The 20,178-nt window shown below is 41.7% G+C and overlaps 1 protein-coding gene across 4 annotated transcripts in view; it reads left to right on the top strand.

Annotated features, from left to right (window-relative positions):
* LOC129704606 (E3 ubiquitin-protein ligase RNF123) overlaps positions 1–20,178 on the top strand; it is a 184,890-nt gene that overhangs the window by 78,377 nt on the left and 86,335 nt on the right. For all 4 annotated transcript variants that reach the window (XM_055647838.1, XM_055647839.1, XM_055647836.1 and 1 more), the window contains exons 25-31: positions 786–869; positions 2,976–3,083; positions 4,194–4,371; positions 6,723–6,797; positions 9,409–9,496; positions 11,800–11,887; positions 17,734–17,818. In XM_055647838.1, coding sequence (XP_055503813.1) covers positions 786–869; positions 2,976–3,083; positions 4,194–4,371; positions 6,723–6,797; positions 9,409–9,496; positions 11,800–11,887; positions 17,734–17,818 — 706 coding nt within the window. The remainder of the gene's footprint in view (positions 1–785; positions 870–2,975; positions 3,084–4,193; positions 4,372–6,722; positions 6,798–9,408; positions 9,497–11,799; positions 11,888–17,733; positions 17,819–20,178) is intronic.

Below are 20,178 nucleotides of genomic sequence, written 5' to 3'. Positions count from 1 at the left end.
TGAAAGTATTAATGTTATGTATCTTGTAGCACTATAACATTTCAAAGTGCTGATGGATGCTTTGAATGGCTCAAGCTTTGTTCTAGTGTCTCTATGGATTTGAGTTGTTTCTTTCCCTTCACTGCTCCTATTTTTTCTGGGATTGAGCATAACATTTGTAGGTTCCATGCCTCTGAATCAAAAGATAGTGGGCACAATTTCTATTCTAGACTCTTAAAATCTATGCTAACCATGTATTGACTCTTATTCCTGTTTAAAGCTGAGTAAAGTAGATGATCTAGTCCTTTATGACTGCCAGTTGTGGGATTCTGGGCTCATCAATTCCTACTTTCTTTAAGGCAATATAATCTCACAAAGTTGTTCCTGTACAAATAAACAAACTGATCTGAAAATCAGGCAATATTATCTTGAAACATGTTTGTAATAGTGAGTGTTTTAAGAGAAGAAATGGAGATGCAAAGTAGAATACTTATCAAGGCATTTCCATTGATTCTTTCCCTGAATGATATGTGGGAGGAGCCCTTCAGCTATAGGTCTGGGGGAGAGTGGTAAATGAGAACATTGTGTATGAAGCTCAGCAAACACTGAACAAGGATCCGCCATCTGTCTCAGCCACTATGGGCTGTGGGTGGAGTCAACAAAAGGATGAGGTTTCTTACTAATTAAACTCCTGTCAGATGGGTGCTGTTTTATTTCTTTTTTGAGAATGTTCATGTCACACAGACCTTTGATTAGATGCTTTGTTAGATGACTTATGTTCAGCTCAACTTTCTCTGTGTTTGTAGATGGTGGGTGTGTCAGATGATGTCCATGAATATGCAGTGGCCTTGAAGGATACCGAAGATAAAATTGCACGTTGCCCTACAACGGTAACTAGATATTTATTCTCATGAAATACCGTGTCTGTGATGTTGCTTATTGGATGGTAATACAAATGTCCTTAACTTGATCCATGTTTTGAGAGAAATCCACAACATTGATCAGTCTTTGCTTTTGCCCTCTGATGGTGGATGATTTCAGACTGTTTTGTTTAGAGGTACAGCATGTAATCAGGCCCTTTGGTCCATCGAGTCCTCACCGATCACCTGTTCACACTAGTTCTATGTTATCCCACTTTCGCATCCACTCCCTACACACAAGGGCAATTTAGACAGGCCAATTAACACAAACCCACATGTCTTGGGGATGTGGGAGGAAACCAAACCACCTGGAGGAAACCCAAAGCACTGTCACAAAACATGCAAACTCCACACAGATGGCACCGGAGGTCAGGATCAAACCCAGGTGTGTGGTACTGTGAGGCAGCGCCTCTACCAGTTGCGCCACTGATATCACAACATATTTTCAACTTGCAACAACACAGAGATATGCCATCGTGCCCAACAGGTAAATGCCAGAACTCACACACAAGTTGAACTTCCTCTACCCCATCAACAAGATTACATTCCTTTTGCCCTGATGGTTAGATATTCCTCATGTGGTAAAGAGTTTACCATTCTAATCACCTTCTGGATGAATACATTCCCTTGATGTTCTCCATTAGATTTATTGGAACTGATATGTAAGATATGACTTAAGGAAAAATATCTTCATATTGAATTATATATTGGATAAATGAAGCAGAAGCAGGAAGTTCTGCCCAATCTCTTCAAGCCGGCTGATTGATGCAGACGGAAACACCAGAGAGCCTGCAGGAATGAGCAAGAATGGGATACGATGGATGGCAGACATCATGGTTACCAATTTGGGGTATTGTGTGTAGTTTTGGTTATCTCATTAAAAGAAGGATATAGAGGTTTTGGATAGGGTACAGAGGTACTGAAATGCTGCCTGGATTAGAGGGTATTAGTTATAAGGAGAGATTGGACAAACTGGAATTTTTTTTGTGCGGCATCAGAGATTGTGGGGAGAAGTGATAGAAGTATACAAAATTATGAGGCATAAATAGAGCCTCTCAATTTTATATACTAAGGGTAGAAATATCAAATCTAGAGGGTGTAGCTTTAAAATCAAGGTGGAAAGATTAAAAGGGTTGTGTGGGACATGTTTTTACACAGTGTGATTGGTGTCTAGAATGTGCTGACAGGGCTGGAGATGGAAGCAGATATGATAGTGAAGATTGAGTTTTTTTGATAGGCACATGGATATGTATAGAATGGATCACATGCAGGTTGAGAAGATTAATTTGGCATCATGTTTGGTACAGGCATTGAATGGCCTGTTGCTGTGCTGAAGTGTTTCATCTTCTATGAAGCATTGGGATAAGAGAGTGTATTGCCTTGGGCAACTTAAGTTCTTGCATAGTACCAATTTCTCCTGCCCTCCCAGTCACCCGGCTAATGTTCTCTCCTCGGACACACATCTCCCATCCCTGAGTTCCTTATTTCCCTTTTATTCCTCCCTCTTTTCCCTCTCCCCTCACTCTGGCTTTACATTCCAGTCCTTTTTTCCTTATCCGACACCCTTTATCTTCTTTTCACCATTAGCGTTTGTCGCTTACGCCACCGATCTGCCACTCAAACCCCCCCCCCCCCCCCCCCCCTCATCCACCTATCACTTTGCCGAGGTTTGTCCCGGCCCCACATCTCTTTTCCAGCCCCCCCCCCCCCCCCCACTATCAGTCTGAAGAAGGGACCTAACCTGTCTATTTCCTCCTCACGTGTTTCCTGACCTGCTGAATTTCTCCAGCACTTTGTATTTTGCTCACGATTACAATATTTGCAGTTCCTTGTGTCTCACTCTGTAAAAGATGTAGGTCGCTATATGAAATGGAGACCAGACTAGATCTGTTGGTTCTTCACAAGTTTAACACAACAACGGGAGTGAACGCCTTTAGCACAGAAGGAAACCATTATCTCCTTCACGTCGGTGTTAGCCATCAAATTTGACATAAGCTCCTGTTGTCTCCTTTTGATATTTCCATTTATAATCCACTCAAGAAATTCTATTATTAATTTGTGTCTTTTCCCTTTCAGAGGAAGGATATTCTAGATGAATTAACCAAGAGTCAGAAGGTTTTCTCTGAGAAGCTGAATCATCTGAGCCGTCGACTAGCCTGGATAAATGCCACCATCTATTCCAAGGTAAAGTGAGCATCACAGCTGTGAAATGGAGACATGAGAATGCAGATGCTGGAAACTTGAGCAAAAAACAGTGATTGAGCAACTTAGCAGACCAGAGACCATCTGCGAAGGGAAAAGGTCAGCAATGTTTCATCTGGCAATTTCCCTCCACAGATGCTGCCTGTTTATTGTTAGTTTATTAGCACTTTTTTTTATTGTTCAGAGCTGTGAATATTGATGAAAAGACCAAATCTCCTTTTACCATTCTAGTTTTTTTTTTTAACAGGTCCGGGTGAAATATTAAACCACTCATAACAGGGCGTTTTTTTTTTTGTATGTTGGAATGTTGCTGAGTACGAAGAGAAACCTCACTATAACACTCAGCTCTTTCTCAAAAATACAGGAGCATCAGTGTATTATGGCCACCCATTAATTAATGTAAGGGGGCTGTCCCACTTAGGCGATTTTTCAGGCGACAGCCGGAAAATAGGCTGTTACCACATGGTCGTGGGGTGGCGCCTGTATTGTGAAATGTTCAAAACCTTTTGGCGACTGTGAGCTTGACGTTGCCTGTCTTCTCCTGTCATAGGTGCTGTCGTAGGTTGGCATAGGTTGTCGGCAGAATGACGCCGGGTGACGTTGGTTTTCGCCAGGTGGTGACTACGCCAACCTACGTCAACCAGCGACAGGTACCAGCGAATGAATTGTCTTCAGTTGTCGCCGACAGGGTCGTAGCTTGTCGTGGATGGACGTAGGTTGACTTCGGTTGTCGTAGGTTGTCACCTGTGTGGCGGTGGACTGTCTTGGTGTAGTCGTAGGTGGACGTCCTAAATCGCGACGATTGTGTCGCCGATTGTCAGTAGCTTGGCGTAGCTTGATGTTGACTAGGTGGTAGGTTGTAGAAGACATTGTCGTGGGGAGGTCCAGTCGCCGCTTTTTTGGCGACCTGCTACGACTGTGGCAGTCGGCAAAAAAATCACCTAAGTAGGACTGGCCCTTTAATTTTAAGTTTATTTAAAAACAAGGGTCCCGCAAATGGTTAATCCAAAGGTAAGGCTAGATAGAAATTTGAATTTTCTAAAGATTCATTTTATTTTTCTATGATTGTAATAAAACTACTACATGTTTCAGGAGAAGATGTTAGACATCTATTGGCTGCTGCAGGTGTGCATAAGAGTAATTGAGCACAGCGACCGGACTAAGACGCTATTCGCTTTCATGCCGGAGTTCTACATGAATGTTGCCATGAACAGCTACAGTGCTCTGAAGAATTACTTCAGTCCAGTCAACCCCATGGATGAGCTGCCTGGTAAGTGGAGGGTGGGTAGGTTGAACAATCTTCAAGGATTTGGAAAGACTTTCTGCTCCTAGAGCATTTGTCTGTAAGTTTATTCAAAACTTCCTTGCACTGTTAAATCTTTTGCAGATATCCTACATTTGTAAGTGATGCAAGCGATGGTCAAGGTCCTAAGCTGTGTAATATCCTCATTAAACTCTCTTTGTATCTCATCTTTAAATTTAAATTTACCATGCAGACTCAAACTTTTATCAACTGCTTCTACAGATTGGTGTTATATTTTGTTTAATGTGTTCATGTGAAGTGCCTGAGGTAATTTTTGTGATATTATATATGAATGCAAATAGTTATTGGAAGACACTTTGTTCCCTTTCTCTGAGTATTTTCCATAATGGGTGTTGCGTCACTTGATATGTCTCCTCCACTGAACCCTGTCCTTGATCAGAATAATTTGTGTTAGTTCATTTAAGATGTAGTTCTGGACTTCTCATCAAAGATGTGCTCTGCCTCCCTGCTTCTGTGTGAAAACGTAACCCTCAACCCCCTTTAAATCTTTTCCATCTCACCTTAAACCAATGCACACTCATTTTAGACTCCTCTACCCTGGGCAAAAAAAGCCTGTAACCATTCACCTTACTTATGGCACTCATATTATAAATTTCTATAAGGTCACCCTCAGTCTCCTTTGCTCCAGGGAAAGTCCCAGCTTATCCAATCTAACTGATGCCCTCCAGTCACCAAAGGCATCCTTTAGAATCATTCTCCGGCTTAAGAAAGAAAATGAAAATCTTTGACAGTGAGGTAAACCACGTCCCTCGGCCAAACTGCTAGTCGAAACTTCGTACAATATCTCAGATATGTGAGAACCTTCAAAGATGATATCAAGATGTTAAAAGTTGATCAGGCTATTTCAATTGTTATAAAATTAAAAAATAATAAAATGTTGGAAACATTTTAAACAAAACATTCAATAAATTAAACAAATATGCAACAAATTCAAATCAAAGCTCAGCTTTCTCCATTGCAGCAATTCCACATCATTGACATCAATGGAGTTGCTGAACTTATGCTAGCTCTAACATGCCACAGGTTCAGGAGACACATGCTCCAGTTTTGGTGCTGTGGAATGCAGGAAGTTATTGCTTTGTTGGTCTCCTGCAGTTTCCAGTGGTGGTGCATAGTTGGCAGAATCTCAACGGTTACACATCAAGAAATATAAACTCAATTTCCAGCACATTTCTGAGTTAATCCTCAGATTGTAGACAATCGTACAGAGAAGTGATACACATTGGATGTGGATCTGCCAGTATTTCTCAGGAAAATTCAGCCCATTGTGTTCACATTGCAATTAAATAATTGCAGCAGCTGATTGCATCAAATGGTTGGAGATGTAGTTTGATGGTATAAGAGTTGGTTCATAGTGAACAGAGTGATGCAATTTCAGGTGCGGGTAGATTAGAGTGAGTAAAGGGGTGTGGGAAAAATCAAGATGGTCAATATCATGTCTTTATTAGCAACGTCTGCTTGGCAATATAGTTGACAGTCTCTACATAGCATCTCATCTGTATCCCACAGGCCTCACCTTCACCCATTAGCCTCTGCATTCAATGGATCATCCTTTACAATTTGGAGAAACCAAATTGATATCTATTTTACGGAATACCTGTGACGGTCTGTATCCTGGGGTTCTTGTTGCTTGTCGTTTTAATTCTCCATCCCATCCCCACTGATGCACCTGTCTTTGGTCTCCCGCCCAATGGAAGATCGAGGAACAGCATCTATTACTGAGCTAATGCTTCAACCTTTCCGCTTAAGCAGATGGAGCTCCACTGTTTGAGAGCTACCTACTGGTAGTGGAGGATCCAGTATTAGCAGGGAACTGACAGAATGCTGCCCACTCCTTTCTTTGAACAGGGAGGACTTAACAGCACAGCAGGATTAATGGGGAAAATATCATCCTTATTTATTTTTATTATTTCTGCAATCGAAGATCTGAGGGATTGAGTTTCTGGTACATCATCCTGGAATTGTGCCAAACAGTGTGACGAATTACCCCATCGAGATGGTGAGCAGGCTTCCTTAAGGCACTGGTACTTGTTGGTTGACTGAGTAACTGGGAGCAGGATTGGTAACCACATAAGCTGCAGGTGAACAATGAACAAGGGCATGGTTTGCCTATCCAATTTGCACAGGGGTAGTTGCATTTTCAAAATAAGAACACAGCACAGAACACATTTCTGTAATTGATTCTGTATTGAGATGTTGTATACTTTTCATTGATAGTTGAGAAGGTATCTGGTGAGAAAAATGTGGTTATGCACAGTTATATACAGGCCTAATGCAAATAATACCTTCATCCACAGGGTATCAAGAGACACTGAGCCGATTAGCTGCCATCCTCGCCAAGCACTTTGCTGACTCTCGAATTGTGGGAACAGGTGAGGTATTACGAGTCAGGTCTGACTTGATTCAGTACAATCCTTGGTGAAGTTGACCATGGCCGCTGGAAGGAATAAGATCAACTCAAAGAAGCTAATTGTCCACAGTCTAAATGTTCTGTCCACGAGGGATGTTTGATGCTGATTTAGGAATCCTTCACACATCAGTTTACTGGTTTTGGGATGAGGAACTTGTTGCATGCAGTAGAAACGGCTCATCTGAGGGTGTTGCTTTGGAGTAGAGCAGAGAGGACTCTGTTCAACTCTTGCTTGAATTGGACGGTCACCTATCCATGTCCTCAAGAGATGCTGCCTGTCCCGCTAAGTTAATCCAGCACTTTGTGTTTTTTTGTTTCATTCCCAGCAGCTATATCTTCAACTTGTGAAGCTATTTTAATTATTAGTTAGCAAGATAGGTTTACTTAGCGTTCTCAATTTGAAGTTTTAGGTTAACACCAGTTGCTCCAAATTCGGATACAAATGGGAAATTTGATAGCTGTAGGTTTGCTTCTTAAGTGTAGGGGGTACATGAACGAGGTGTTGATACTTTAACGTGGACACTCCCAGTTCTGTTTGCAAACAGCTTGAATAAATCACTAATACTTTTAAAATGTTACAGGTCTAAGGATGATGGTGAGTATTACAATGGATCAGTTGTCAAGGTTTGGTAGATCTTCTACCCCAATGCCAGAAATTATATCTAGGTCTTGCCTGGGAATCCCTGAGGGAGACTCGATTTCCAGTGTTAACATTGGCCTAAGCACCTTTGGCACCCCTATCTGCGGTTGTCCATCTGCTCTGGTGGGGGACTCAGTACAGAGGGTCTGCCTGATCTTCCACCGCAATGCACGGTCTTGGCCCGAAATATTGACAATTCCTCTCCCCTTGCCCTCAAAGATGTTGCCCAACTGGCGGAGATCCTCTAGCAGATTGATTGTTGTTCTTGATCTTCCTCTTTCCTACTGGGACTTAATATGCCGGATTAAATGTGCAGCACAAGCACAGCAATCTCCATTCAGATCAATGAGAGAAAATTGCTGCTGGGGAAAACAGCTGCTCCATTCCATTATTATTTATTTATGTTGGTCTTAATGATTTCAATTGAATTTTTATATATAAATGTTTTAAAAACTGTAATATTTCTAACTTTAAACGTTTTTAAATTTTACAAAATATCCCAATTGTTACTTAATGTAACTTCTCCACTATGTGGCCAGCTTTGAAGCCTGTCTGCTTGAGAGCCTGGTGGGTGTGCAGAGAGACTCCAGGCTGCCAAAGCCATTCTTGAGTCCATCAGACTGGTTTTGTTGAGGCAGCCTCGGGGTTTCACGTCATGCTGAAGTTTGGAGCTGTGCTACCAGTAGTAGACTGACCTGTGGCCACTCTGGAACAAACAATGTGATGTAGGAGCAGGAAAGTGTGGATTTGGTGCAACAGGAGATATGCCCATTGTTTCAATTCTGCTGCAGTTACCATGTGTTGTGTTGAATTCACATTTATAGATACATCACTGACAGCTGGTGAAAGTAGACTTAGCTTTATTCAGTCTCTTGATTGTATGGTGCAGGCACTCACAGTTTCCACAGTATCACACGTCAAGCCACAATTCAATCAGCCTCAGACTTGTGGCACAAGCTTTCCATCAACCCCTTTCTGAATCCTGGTCTTAGATCTTCATTCTGTTTCACGTTTCCATGACCCATCTCTCACCACTTCATTCAGATCTCAGATTAAAGTTTTGCTTGCAGCAAGTAAGAAGGCCATTACCAGGCAGTGGCTTAATGAAAAAAAGTCCAAAACAGGAACAGTGGTTAGAAATTGTGCAAGACATCTTTAATATGGAGAAATTGACATATTCCTTGAGAGTCAAGGAGAATTCATTTGAGAAGATCTGGGAATAAAGGACTGTTTATTTGAGCCATGACACCAATTAGATAAATGCCGAGCTAGATATGGGAAGATTGTGTTATATAGAACTAGATGGTATGAATATTGAATTATCTCCAGATAACTAATCAATGTAATTTTTTTCTTTTTTTAATTTGGTAAGTGAACCACACGGTCTTATTCCAATTTTTTAATTTATTTACTTTTTTTTCCCCCCTATCTACTTATTTTTTTAATTTTGATTGCTGTTTTTCTTACTTTGTTTTATTTATGGTGATGGTGTTGCACTGTTTTGTATATATCTCTTAAAAATTAATAAAAATGTAAGTGGATAAAAAAAAGGAAAGGTTGCAGAGGAGGTTTACAAGAATGTTGCCTGGTTTTGAGTTTGGATAGACTTGGATACGTAGGGCATGGAGGTATATGAATTTAGGCAGATAAGAGTTGGCCTTGGCATTATGTTTGGCACAGACATTGTGGGCTGAAGGGCCTGTTTCTATGCTATGTTTCTTGTTCATTCCTGACTCATGAGACTGGTCCCCTCCTTCTGGATAGGGTGTGATTTGTGATTATACAGTACAGGACAAACTTAATTATGTATCCAGCCTATCCAGCACTGCTGCTTTGTAAGATGGAAATTATTCATTTCCACAGTATTAATCTATGGTGTCCTTAAATAATGAAATACTTTGACCCTGGCTCATTCTCTTTCTCTCTCATTTAGATATTAAGGATTCTCTGATGCAGGCCCTCGCTAGCTACGTCTGCTACCCACACTCTCTGCGAGCTGTTGAGCGCATCCCAGAGGAGCAGTAAGTACAAACACTATTGGTTATTACATGTGCAAAAGAGACTCACTGAACATATTACCAATTGGTGGTTAGCTTTGCAATGTGTTATTATCTAGTGATGAAATCGCAATTCATAGGTTTGATCTCAAGTGACTGTGGAGAAATCTAAATTGAGCACGGTTACTTTCAGTCACTGAAAGTAATCATGCAGTTACAGCAGGCAGTGAAGAAAGCTAATGGCATGTTGACCTTTATTGCGAGAAGATTTGAGTTTAGGAACAAGGTTCCACTGCAGTTGTACAGGGCCCTGGTGAGACCACACAATACAATCAGTTTTATTCGTCACATTGCACATAAAGTGCAAGTGAAATTAATTTGTCAGCAGCGGTACAATGATAAAGAACGCACAATAAACATTTAACACAAACATCCACCACAGCACAAAATTTGGCCAGTCCTTCTCCATTTCCCCCTGTGGTCGGGACCAGAGTCCAAAGTCAGTCCAGGATCGGTTCTTCCCCACCGAAGACTGCGGCTTTAGGTTGGTGCAGGCCGCAGGCCGCCGGTCGAAGATTTAAAGTCCCCACCGCAGCCAGAAACACCGCAGACCGCAGTCTAGGGGTGATGGTAAGTCCACACCAGGTCCACGGTGGAAGTTGGCCGTGGGCCGGCGGTGGAAGCTCCTTCTTCTCCCAGGTCCTCCTGGAGTATTGTGTGCAATTTTGGTCTCCTAATTTGAGGAAGGACATTATTGCTATTGAGCAAATGCAGCATAGGTTCACCTGGTTAATTCCTAGGTTGGCAGGACTGACATGTGATGAAAGAATGGGTCGACTAGGCTTGTATTCACTTGAATTTAGATGGATGAGAGGGAATCTTATAGAAACATATACAATTCTTAACGGATTGGACAGGTTAGATGCAGGTAACAATGTTCTCAATGGGGGAGTCCAGAACCAGGGGTCACAGTTTAAAAACAAGGGGTAGGCCATTTAGGACTGAGATGAGGAAAAACATTTTCACCCAGAGAGTTGTGAATCTGCGGAATTCTCTGCCACAGAAGGCAGTGGAGGCTAATTCGATGGATGTTTTCAAGAGAAAGTTAAGGCCCTGTCCCACTTTCACGACCTAATTGGCGACCTCTCCTGAGTTTACCCTTGACTCATACTCGCAGCATGGTCGCCACGAGGTCGTAGGAGGTCTTCGAAACTCTTCTCGTAGTTGGGTTTAGGTGTGGAATACTGAGGTCAAGGGGGGGGTCGTAGGAGGTCTTTCGTAGGAGGTCTTTTACTTTGGCGAGTCAACACAACCCTGGCATTTTTTTCAACTCGGGTCTTCTAAACTCATGGATTAGGTCATCCAAGTGGGACAGGCCCTTTAGATTTAGCTCTTAAGGCTAAAGGAATCAAGGGTTATGGCGAAAAAGCAGGAAGGGGGTACTGATTTTAGATGATCAGCCATGATCATATTGAATGGTACTGCTGGCTTGAAGGGCCGAATGGCCCACTCCTGCACCAATTTTTCAAAGTAGAAACCTTTTTAACCTGGATGACATTCTCCCATTGTGTAGTCCTGTGAGACTGGAGGAGGCTGTTGTTAAAGTGAAAAATAATAGGAACCCACCAAAGCAAGATCTAATGGGTGGTGCAGTTGTAATTCTGACCAAAGTTTATGCTGTCAGAAAATGTTTTCTTCCTGCACTTCCTATACCCCAGTTTTCCACGGTGTAGAACAGTAACAGTTGAATGTGTTTAGCATGCTTCACGTCAGCAGCTTGCTAGCTAGAAACTTCATTGTTACAAACGTTGAAGATAACAGTCAATCATTTGCTGATCCTCTGTTAAATGCACCCTGCCAAGTTCAATGCAAAATAAATTTTGTATACCTGAAAGTTAAAAATGGTGGCCCAAAGAATGGTGATCTCTGTTACCTTGTTTATAACAATACAAGCATTTGATAATTTGATAAACCTGTTGAGATGTTGTTGTTATGAACTATGATTAAAGGGATAATTTTCATCAGAGTTCTCTAGTTTGTTGTTTGAACTATTGTTAGCTTCTGTTCATAGAGCACCAGTATGACAGAAGCATACGTCAAGTTCCACAGAGCAGCTTTTCCAATGCGATTTCTTGCAGACGGTTAAAGATATACCTCCAGCAACAAATAAATCTGGTTCCGGAAACATTGCAGTCTAGAGTCTTTCATCTTCTCAAAAACATTGTCACAACCATTTACTCAAAGCCAAGGAAGGTCTATAAAAATGCAGCCAATAAGTTGTTAATAAAAATGAGTACTTCGAGAGTCCCATGTTTTTGTTTTTACAGATGTCTCGCCATGATGAAGAATCTCTTAGCTCCATATGAACAGCGACCTTGGGCACAGACTAACTGGATCCTTGTGCGACTCTGGAGGGTAGGCTTACTTCATGGCACATGAAGGTGTAAAAGCAAATATCCCTCTCCTCTCCCCCACACCCCCCTCATCTCCTGCCCCTTCCCCCTTCTCTGTGTGTGTGTGTGTGTGTGTGTGCGTGTGTGGATGTGTGTGTGTTATTTTGCATGTGAAACGTATCTCCTCGAAAACCAGACGCAAAAACGCAGAGATTTTTACAATTTCGGTGGGGATTTAACATGAGTTCAGAAATCCACTCCTTGGTCAATTATTTCCACAGATTTTGAATAAAATTGATCACAAAACTCAATTTTTAAAATATAAACGCCGCTCACCAGCTGCTGACGTCACAATGCCCACATGCCCACCAATCCAGGCCCACCTGCCTCAAGGCCCCGCCCCCCCCACCGCTGTGGATTAAAATGCGCAGAAAGATCGAGAAAGTTCTGCAGAACAAAGATTCTACAGTTCCGTTCCGCTATAGCTTCTTTGTTCTACAGATCTCTGGGCAGTGACTCCTCACGCGCTGAATCTACTCCTCTCCGTTATAGTATCACGCGCTTAAACTTCTCATCACTGTTGGCGCAGCTAGTGAAGCCCTGCGCGCTCATTCCAGCTGTGGGTTTCCAGAGTCAGAAGCCGCTTCTCTCTCTCTCTTCGTTTGGCAGCCTGGCTCCCCTCCACCCTCCACTCCCTCCCCCCCCCCCTCTCCCTCATCCCCTTTATTAATCTCCCATCTCTCTCTCCCCGCCCTCCCTCTCCTCCTCCCCTACATCCCCCTCTCACTCTGTCTCATGCCCTTCTGTCTCTGTCCCCTCTCTCTCTGTCTCTCCCCATTCTCTGTCTGCCCATTCTCTCTCTATCCTCACTCTTTACCTCCCTCTCTCTCTTAAAACATTAATATAATATCAAGGGGGGGTAGTTAGCGTGTGTTTGGGGGGTGGTTAGTGCATGTGACGCCGCATGCCGCCCCTCCAGCCCCACCACCGCAACCGGGCGTTGGAGGAACAGACCCAACGGGTCTGCACTTGGTCTAGTATAGATTAAAACTCAGATCACCTGGAGCTTATGCCAGATAATCTCAAAGCTAAATTCACTAACAGTATAAAACAATGGTGATGGTGATCTCCTGGAATAAGTAGGAAAAACCACAGAATTACATCAATATACTTCGACATTGTGCTGACAGTGACGTTAAGCTTACTATTTCCACGTCGGAAAAAAAAGATTGCAAACGGTAACAGCTTTCTATCACTCGCTGTGCGAAGTTCTTGAGGAGGAAGTGGATCTTAATGACCAAAAGAATTAAATGCAATCAGCTGCTTGGGACAAAGGCATACATAACTGTACTTCAAATTAAAAAGAAAGTTACACGCTTCGAAAATGAGAGAGACCTAGAGATTGGCATTATCTTGAAGCTGTCATATTAATGGTCAATAGTGGTAGAAAAACAAGATCAAATCTTGGAATAGATAAAAAGGTTAATGCTGAGCATAAAATCAGGTGTTCCATCATTTTATTAACAAATGGTGCTGCTGCATTTAGAATAATGTGCATATTTTCAATCATTATGGTACAGGAAAATGTTGCAACTTCTGGCAAAGAATATAGAAGAATGTAATCATGAAGGATTTGGGAGTTTAAGAACTAACAATGTAATAGGAGCAGGTAGACTTCAGCCGCACATTTACTGTTGTGGTGTGGGGACGATGGAAGTCAATTTGATGCACATACATCATAATTGATGTTGAGGGTTCAATGGTGGCTATTACAAATAGTGTCTTTGGAATGTTCTAAGGCGATTTATGGTGAATAAATGTTTTGTGGGGTTATGAGGCATGAGATTAATCCACAGATTAATCTATTTTAGTGATGTCAGTAGAGAGGCAGATATTGACCAGCAGATCTGAGAACTTCCCTGTCACCTCTGAATATGGTTTGGGATTGTTTATGTCCGTCTGAGCAGATGGCGATTGATTTAGTAATCCAAAGACTAGAACTGATAATTCAGAAAACGACGGGTACTGATCTCAGTGACAGTGGAAATAATAGGTTGTTAACAGTAAAAGTGTCGATTAAGCAGTCAGATTGTCATTAACAAATATTTTTGTTCATTAACTGCTGTAATATGGTCATTTTGAGTGACTGCACTGTGTACAAATTGACTCCGTCCTTCCATTGTGGAAGGAATACATTTGCATTATAGCCCCGTGGAATGTCCAGAGTGTCTCATAGATTCATATTAACCATGTTGTTTCCTGTTGTTTTTTTTAATTACCCCATTCCTTGGACCTTAATAGTATTGCATAATTCAAATTGAACTAATGAGCTTGAAGGTTATGGAAAGTATATAGCAGGAAATGACGACAGCTGATTCAACTTAATTTGCAGAACATTGATTCCCGAACCCTGGGAAAAAGATTTTTCCTATCTATGCCCCTTGTGATCTTATACAATCTCTATAAGATTTCAACTCATCCCCAGCTTGCCCAGCTTCCCCCTATAATTCAATCCCTCAACTAATGGCAACATCTTTGTAAATCTTTTCTACAATCTTTCCAGCTTAATGGCATCTTTCCAATACTGAACACTGAACATGAAACTCCAGGTGCAGCCTCACCAACGTCTTCTACAACTCTAATATAATGACCCAACAACTAGACTCAGTAGCCTGACTGATGAAGCCAGCATGTCAAAATCTTTCTTCACCACCCTGTCAAGCCATTTTCAGGGAACTATGCACTTATGCTCCTAGAACCATGCACTTATGCTTCTATAACGCTCCCATGGTCCTAGCATTCACTATGAAGGTCCGAACTTGGTTTGAGTTCCATAAAATGCAACACCTCTCATTTAGCTGTCTGAAATACTATTTGTTGTTCCTCACTAATAATGCCTTGTACACTCTCATCCAAATCATTATGTTTAGAGATACAGCAAAGAAACCAGCCATTCGCTGACCGCCAACCTTCGATCACCCATTCACAGTTCTACCCTCTAAACACTCCCTACACATTAAGGGCAATTTTACAGAGGCCAATTGATCTACCTGCACGTCTTTGGGAGGAAACGGAAACCTACATGGTCACGGAGAACGTGCAAACCCCACATGTACAGTACCTGAGATCAGGATCAAAACTAGGTCTCATGCTCTGATGCAGCTGCTCTACTAATTGCAGCAATGTGCTGCCCAATATAGATGACAAACAATAATGGATCCAGCACCGATCCCCAAGGTCCACCACTAATCACAGGCCTCCAGTCCGCGTACAATCTTCCACCATCACCCTTTGCTTCTTAATATCAAGCCAATTAGATTGCTGTTCCTGAATCCCTGCTGAAGCTCATCTTGACTAGATCTGCTGCCCTGTCCTCATCGACCTGTCTTGATCATTTCAAAAAACTCAATTGAATTTGTGAGACACAATCTTCCATGTACAAAGCTGCTCTGACAATCCCTAATCAACCTGTCTTTCCAAATGTATATCTTATCCCTCAGCATCTCCTCCAGTAACTTACCTACCATGGGTCAGGCAGCATCTCTGGAGAAAAGGAATAGGTGACGTTTTAGGTTGAGAACCTTCTTCAAACTGAAGAAACGTCACCTATTCCTTATCTCCAGAGATGCTGCATGACCTGCTGTTATTCAAGCATTTTGTGTCTATCTTCGGTGTAACCCAGCATCTTCAGTTCCTTCCAACACAACCTACCTACCGCACCTGGTTTCTATTTCTCAAATGTTTCTTAGCAGCTTTTCCTGAATAAAGGCACCTTCTTCCGCCACCTCGCCCATGGATAACTATGATGCATGTATCCCAACAAATTGGTCTTGCACGTTCTTCTCTTGTTTTTCACAATGTTTTTATTGATATACCTGATCAGGCCCCAGATATTTATCTACTTTTATAAGTTTTAAGACATTCAGCAACACATCTATTGTAATGCGAACTATCCCCAAGATATTCCTATCAACTACCCCAAGGACCCTGGAGGTCATGTCTTTCTCCACAGTAAAAACAATGGAGAAATATTTATTAAGGACATTTCCCACCTCCTGCAGCTCCATACACATGCACATGCACACTTTGGACCCAAAAGCCTCCTATTTTCTCCTTATTTCCTCTTCCATTAACATACCTGTTATTTTCACGTAAGGGTAGCTTATGACTTGAAATGTGGTATGATCCCTGATTAACTTATTTAGTGAGTAGGTGGCATAGTGGTGTAGCGGTAGAGTTGCTGCCTTACGGCGCCAGAGACCTGGGTTCGACCCTGACTACGGGTGCTGTTTGTATAGAGGTTGTACTTTCCCCCTGTGACAGTGTGGGTTTTCTCCAGGTACACCGGTTTCCTCCCACATTGGAAGACATACAGGTGTGTAGGTTAATTGGCGTCTGTAAATTGTCCCTAGTGTATATGGATGATCGTTGGTTGGCCTAGACACGTTGGGCCAAAGAGCTGTATCCATTCTTTATCTCAAAACAAAACTAAAGGATGCTATTTTAAAGTCATTCCTGCACACAATCACTATTCCTGACAGTCACAGACCAGAAATACTGCATCATTGAACAAATTCATTACTTACTTTTGCTTCTTTGGCAGCCATTTTTTTAAGTTTCACTTTGTGGAGTTTTATTTAATGGAGCTAAAATGCTGATTTTTAAGTAATTTTTCAATTGAAATTAATTTTCTGTAAACTAATGGAATTTATGTAATGTAATACTATTGTAATACTAATGTAAACTAATTTATGGAATTCCCTGCCACAGAGGGCAGTGGAGGCCAAGTCACTGGATGGATTTAAGAGAGAGTTAGATAGAGTTCTAGGGGCTAGTGGAGTCAAGGGATATGGGGAGAAGGCAGGCATGAGTTGCCTCCTCCTGCACCTATTTTCTATGTTTCTAATGCGCACATGAGGAAGTGGCACAACCGATACCTTGGTGAATGGTGGATGGATGGTGGGCAGTAGCCTGGGTACCCCTGATCTGTTGCAAAAATAAAATGCTGGAGGGACTCAGCAGATTAGACAATATTTGTGAAGTAGATGGATGAAATTTTAGGCTGTGGCCCATTCAGATTGGGATCTGTTTATTCCCACATTCTCCTATCGATCCCTCCCACACTCTTGTTGAGCCTTGCATTAATTACAGTTCCAATGTTTAGAATTGCCATCCCCTTCTGTGAGTACGTGCCAACTCAGTTACTATTTCCTTAAATATTTTCGACAAGAGTAAAATTCTGTTAAGCAGGACAACATACGCAACATATGAGTGCATGCAACATTCAGATCCTGTCAGTTCATTCCATATTCCACATTGTAACGTAGGTGAATGGGAGCGTTTAGGTTAGTTTTCCCATTCTGGAGCATGTGACTTGTTGTTTGTTGACCCAACAGAAATCTTACGTCAGTTGTTGGCAACCATCTTTATTATTAGTTAGTCATTTTTCAATTTCAGTTGCAGTGTAAATTGTAGCTAATCTGAATGTAGCTTGGTATTACAAAGACTCTGGGGTTTCATATCTGTTTGAGCAGCATGCCAATTTTGGATTAGAGGAATCATAAACTGTTTAGAGGTTGACTGACCACGAACCAAGCTGATATTCCTCCCCTATTTAGGACTGTGAAGAAATGAGCCAGTCTGCAGCAAAGCATATTAGAAGTATTAATTTCTTTGAACTAGTGGCTAACTGCAAAATCTTGTTCACTTCCTTCACAAGACTACTTTAAATTTGAAGCCTAATTGTAATTATTGGCTTGAACACCCCTGTAGGAAAATGCTAGATGCAAGGGGATGTTCATGACTAATGTTAAGACACAGACTATTTTGGAGCTTTCTTGTCAATTAATTCTCCATTTCTATTTCCAGGGATGTGGGTTTGGATACAGGTACACACGCCTCCCTCACTTGTTGAAAAGCAAACCAGAAGATGCTAACATGCCAAGCCTACAGAGTAAGTATGAGCCAAACTGTAACTTCACGGGCAACTTAATCTATGGGCGATTCACCTCGTAATGCTGTCTCCATCCATCAGTTTTCCCTATTGTTGTTTAGCTACATGCAAATGAAATGGAGCAAAATTATTTGGCATTTCATACCTTGTAAAAAAGTCTAATGACAGACATGAATCACAAAGTTAAGCAGTTTTTAGTCCACACGTCAATCTACTGTGCAGAATACTCACAACTCTGTAGTTAGATTTATTGAAAGGATTGTGATTAACTGTAGCAAGGATAACTTAAATGTTATGGTTATTATTAAAGTATTTAGAAAGTTCTTGGACACAAATCAGATTTTCTTACTCATTTTATCCTGAACACAGGATGTGGATGAAACGGATCTGATGTGACTTTGAACAATACCTGCAGAGTTTAACAGTCGAGCAATACAATAGCAGTCGAGTGGTTTATTTATTTATTATTAATGATTGGTTTGTTGTTATTATTTTCGCATATATTGAGATATTGAGAGAAACTTTGTTTTGCATGCTATCCAGGCAAATCATACCACACATGAGTACATCAGATAGTGCAGTAGTCTGATAACAGCAAGGATTACGTTCTTCATGCTTTCAAGGTTTTGTACCTTCTGCCAGATGGGAGAAGAAAGAGTCACCGGGGTGTGAGTGATCCTTGATTATATTGGCTACTTTTCCGAGGCAGTAATAAATATATGGGTGAGGATTTCAACAGTAGAAGAACTAAGGTGTAGTTATATTCAGCTTGTGAATTGAGGTAGGAGTAGATGTTCATGTGGAATGAAGAATGGCACCAAGCTGTGTGAACCCTTTTTCATGTGCTCCACTATTGTCTGTTCCATGAACAGGATGCTCCATCTAAGATAGTCCCATTTGCCTGCTTTTGGCCCATATTCCTCTAAACCATATCCATGTACCTCTCGAAATACATTTTAAATTTTGTTATTGTATATGCCTCAAGTACATCCTCTAGCAGCTTGTTCCATATACCCACCACCTATTGTGTGGAAAAAGTTGCCCCTCAGGTTTCTATTATATCTTTTCCCTCACACCTTAAACCTATGCCTTCTAGTTCTCAATTTCCCCACCCTTGGGAAAAAGACTGTGCTCTCACCCTGTCTTTTCCCCCTCATGATTTTGTACATCTCTGAGATCACCCCTCAGCCTAGCTTGCTTAACTCCTCTCTATAGCTCCGGCAACATTGGCAAAATCCTCATAAAGTTTTTCTGCACTTTTTCCAACCAAATGGCATCTTTCCTATAGCAGGGAGATCAAAACCCTACTCTAAATTCTGCCATCTCCATGCTCCCATGATGAGGCTTTTCTTTCTATGCCATATGAGATGCACTCTTTCTTTAGTAAATGTGGTTTCCCCCCCTGCTATCATATATGGATCCGTCACCCATGTCTCCTCTGTGTCCCTTAATTGTACGCTCACTCTACCCCATTTTCTCCTCCATATCCCACTTTCATTCCCCACTGCCTCCCCTGTGCCACACCGAGACTTGCACCTATTTCTCCATTTCCCCTCTACCTCCACTTACATTCCTTCCTCTGGCTTCACAATTTGAAACTCTTAATCCTTTTGTCATCTCTGGCCTTTGTCCAACCATCTGCCTATCAAAATTCCCCTCATCTGTTCACCTATTACCTGCCACACTTTGTCCCACCCCTCCTCTTCTAGCTTTCTTTCGCCCCTCCACTTCTTCCCCCACCCCACCCACAATAAGTCTGCAGAAGGGTCCCAACCGGAATCGTCACCAATTCATGCTCTTCAGGTATGCTGTTTGACCCACTGAGTTACTCCAGCACTTTGTGACTTTCCTACAACTATCAAGTTATAATATGTGTAATTCATATGTAATTTAGGCTTGCCCTGGTCATGAAAATGGAATTTAAAGTCTATGCATAGGCCCATGGGATTGAATTATACTTTATTTCAATGTGCATTAGCGAGCAGTTAATGCAATATTTTGGAACCTGTGACCTTCCTCTAATCACTTGGAATGCTGCTCTACACCCTTCCCAATCCATTAGGTTCCTTTGACCTAATTTTTAATTGTAAAAGATTTGCCAGATTTGCATGAAAGACATGATAGCACAGCACTCAGTGCACGCTGTCCCAAGTGTGTGCCTTGTCGATGTGTTGTTAAATTTACTGATCGGGGTTGTGAAATAAATGCAGTAGAATCTGGCAGTGTTCTTCACACTGTGTGATCCTGCAGATGTGTTATTTTGTCATTGTGGTGTGCAGCCTACACCCCCTTCATTCGAATCAATCATTGCACTAAATTGCTTGACGGTCCAAGGACACTTCATTTTATTTGCAGTCTTG

Source organism: Leucoraja erinacea, chromosome 16 (genome assembly GCF_028641065.1).
Source record: "Leucoraja erinacea ecotype New England chromosome 16, Leri_hhj_1, whole genome shotgun sequence".
In the NCBI taxonomy this organism is placed as follows: domain Eukaryota; kingdom Metazoa; phylum Chordata; class Chondrichthyes; order Rajiformes; family Rajidae; genus Leucoraja; species Leucoraja erinaceus.
The sequence above is the reverse complement of the archived record's forward strand: the minus strand, read 5'-3'. Positions and strand labels throughout refer to the sequence as shown.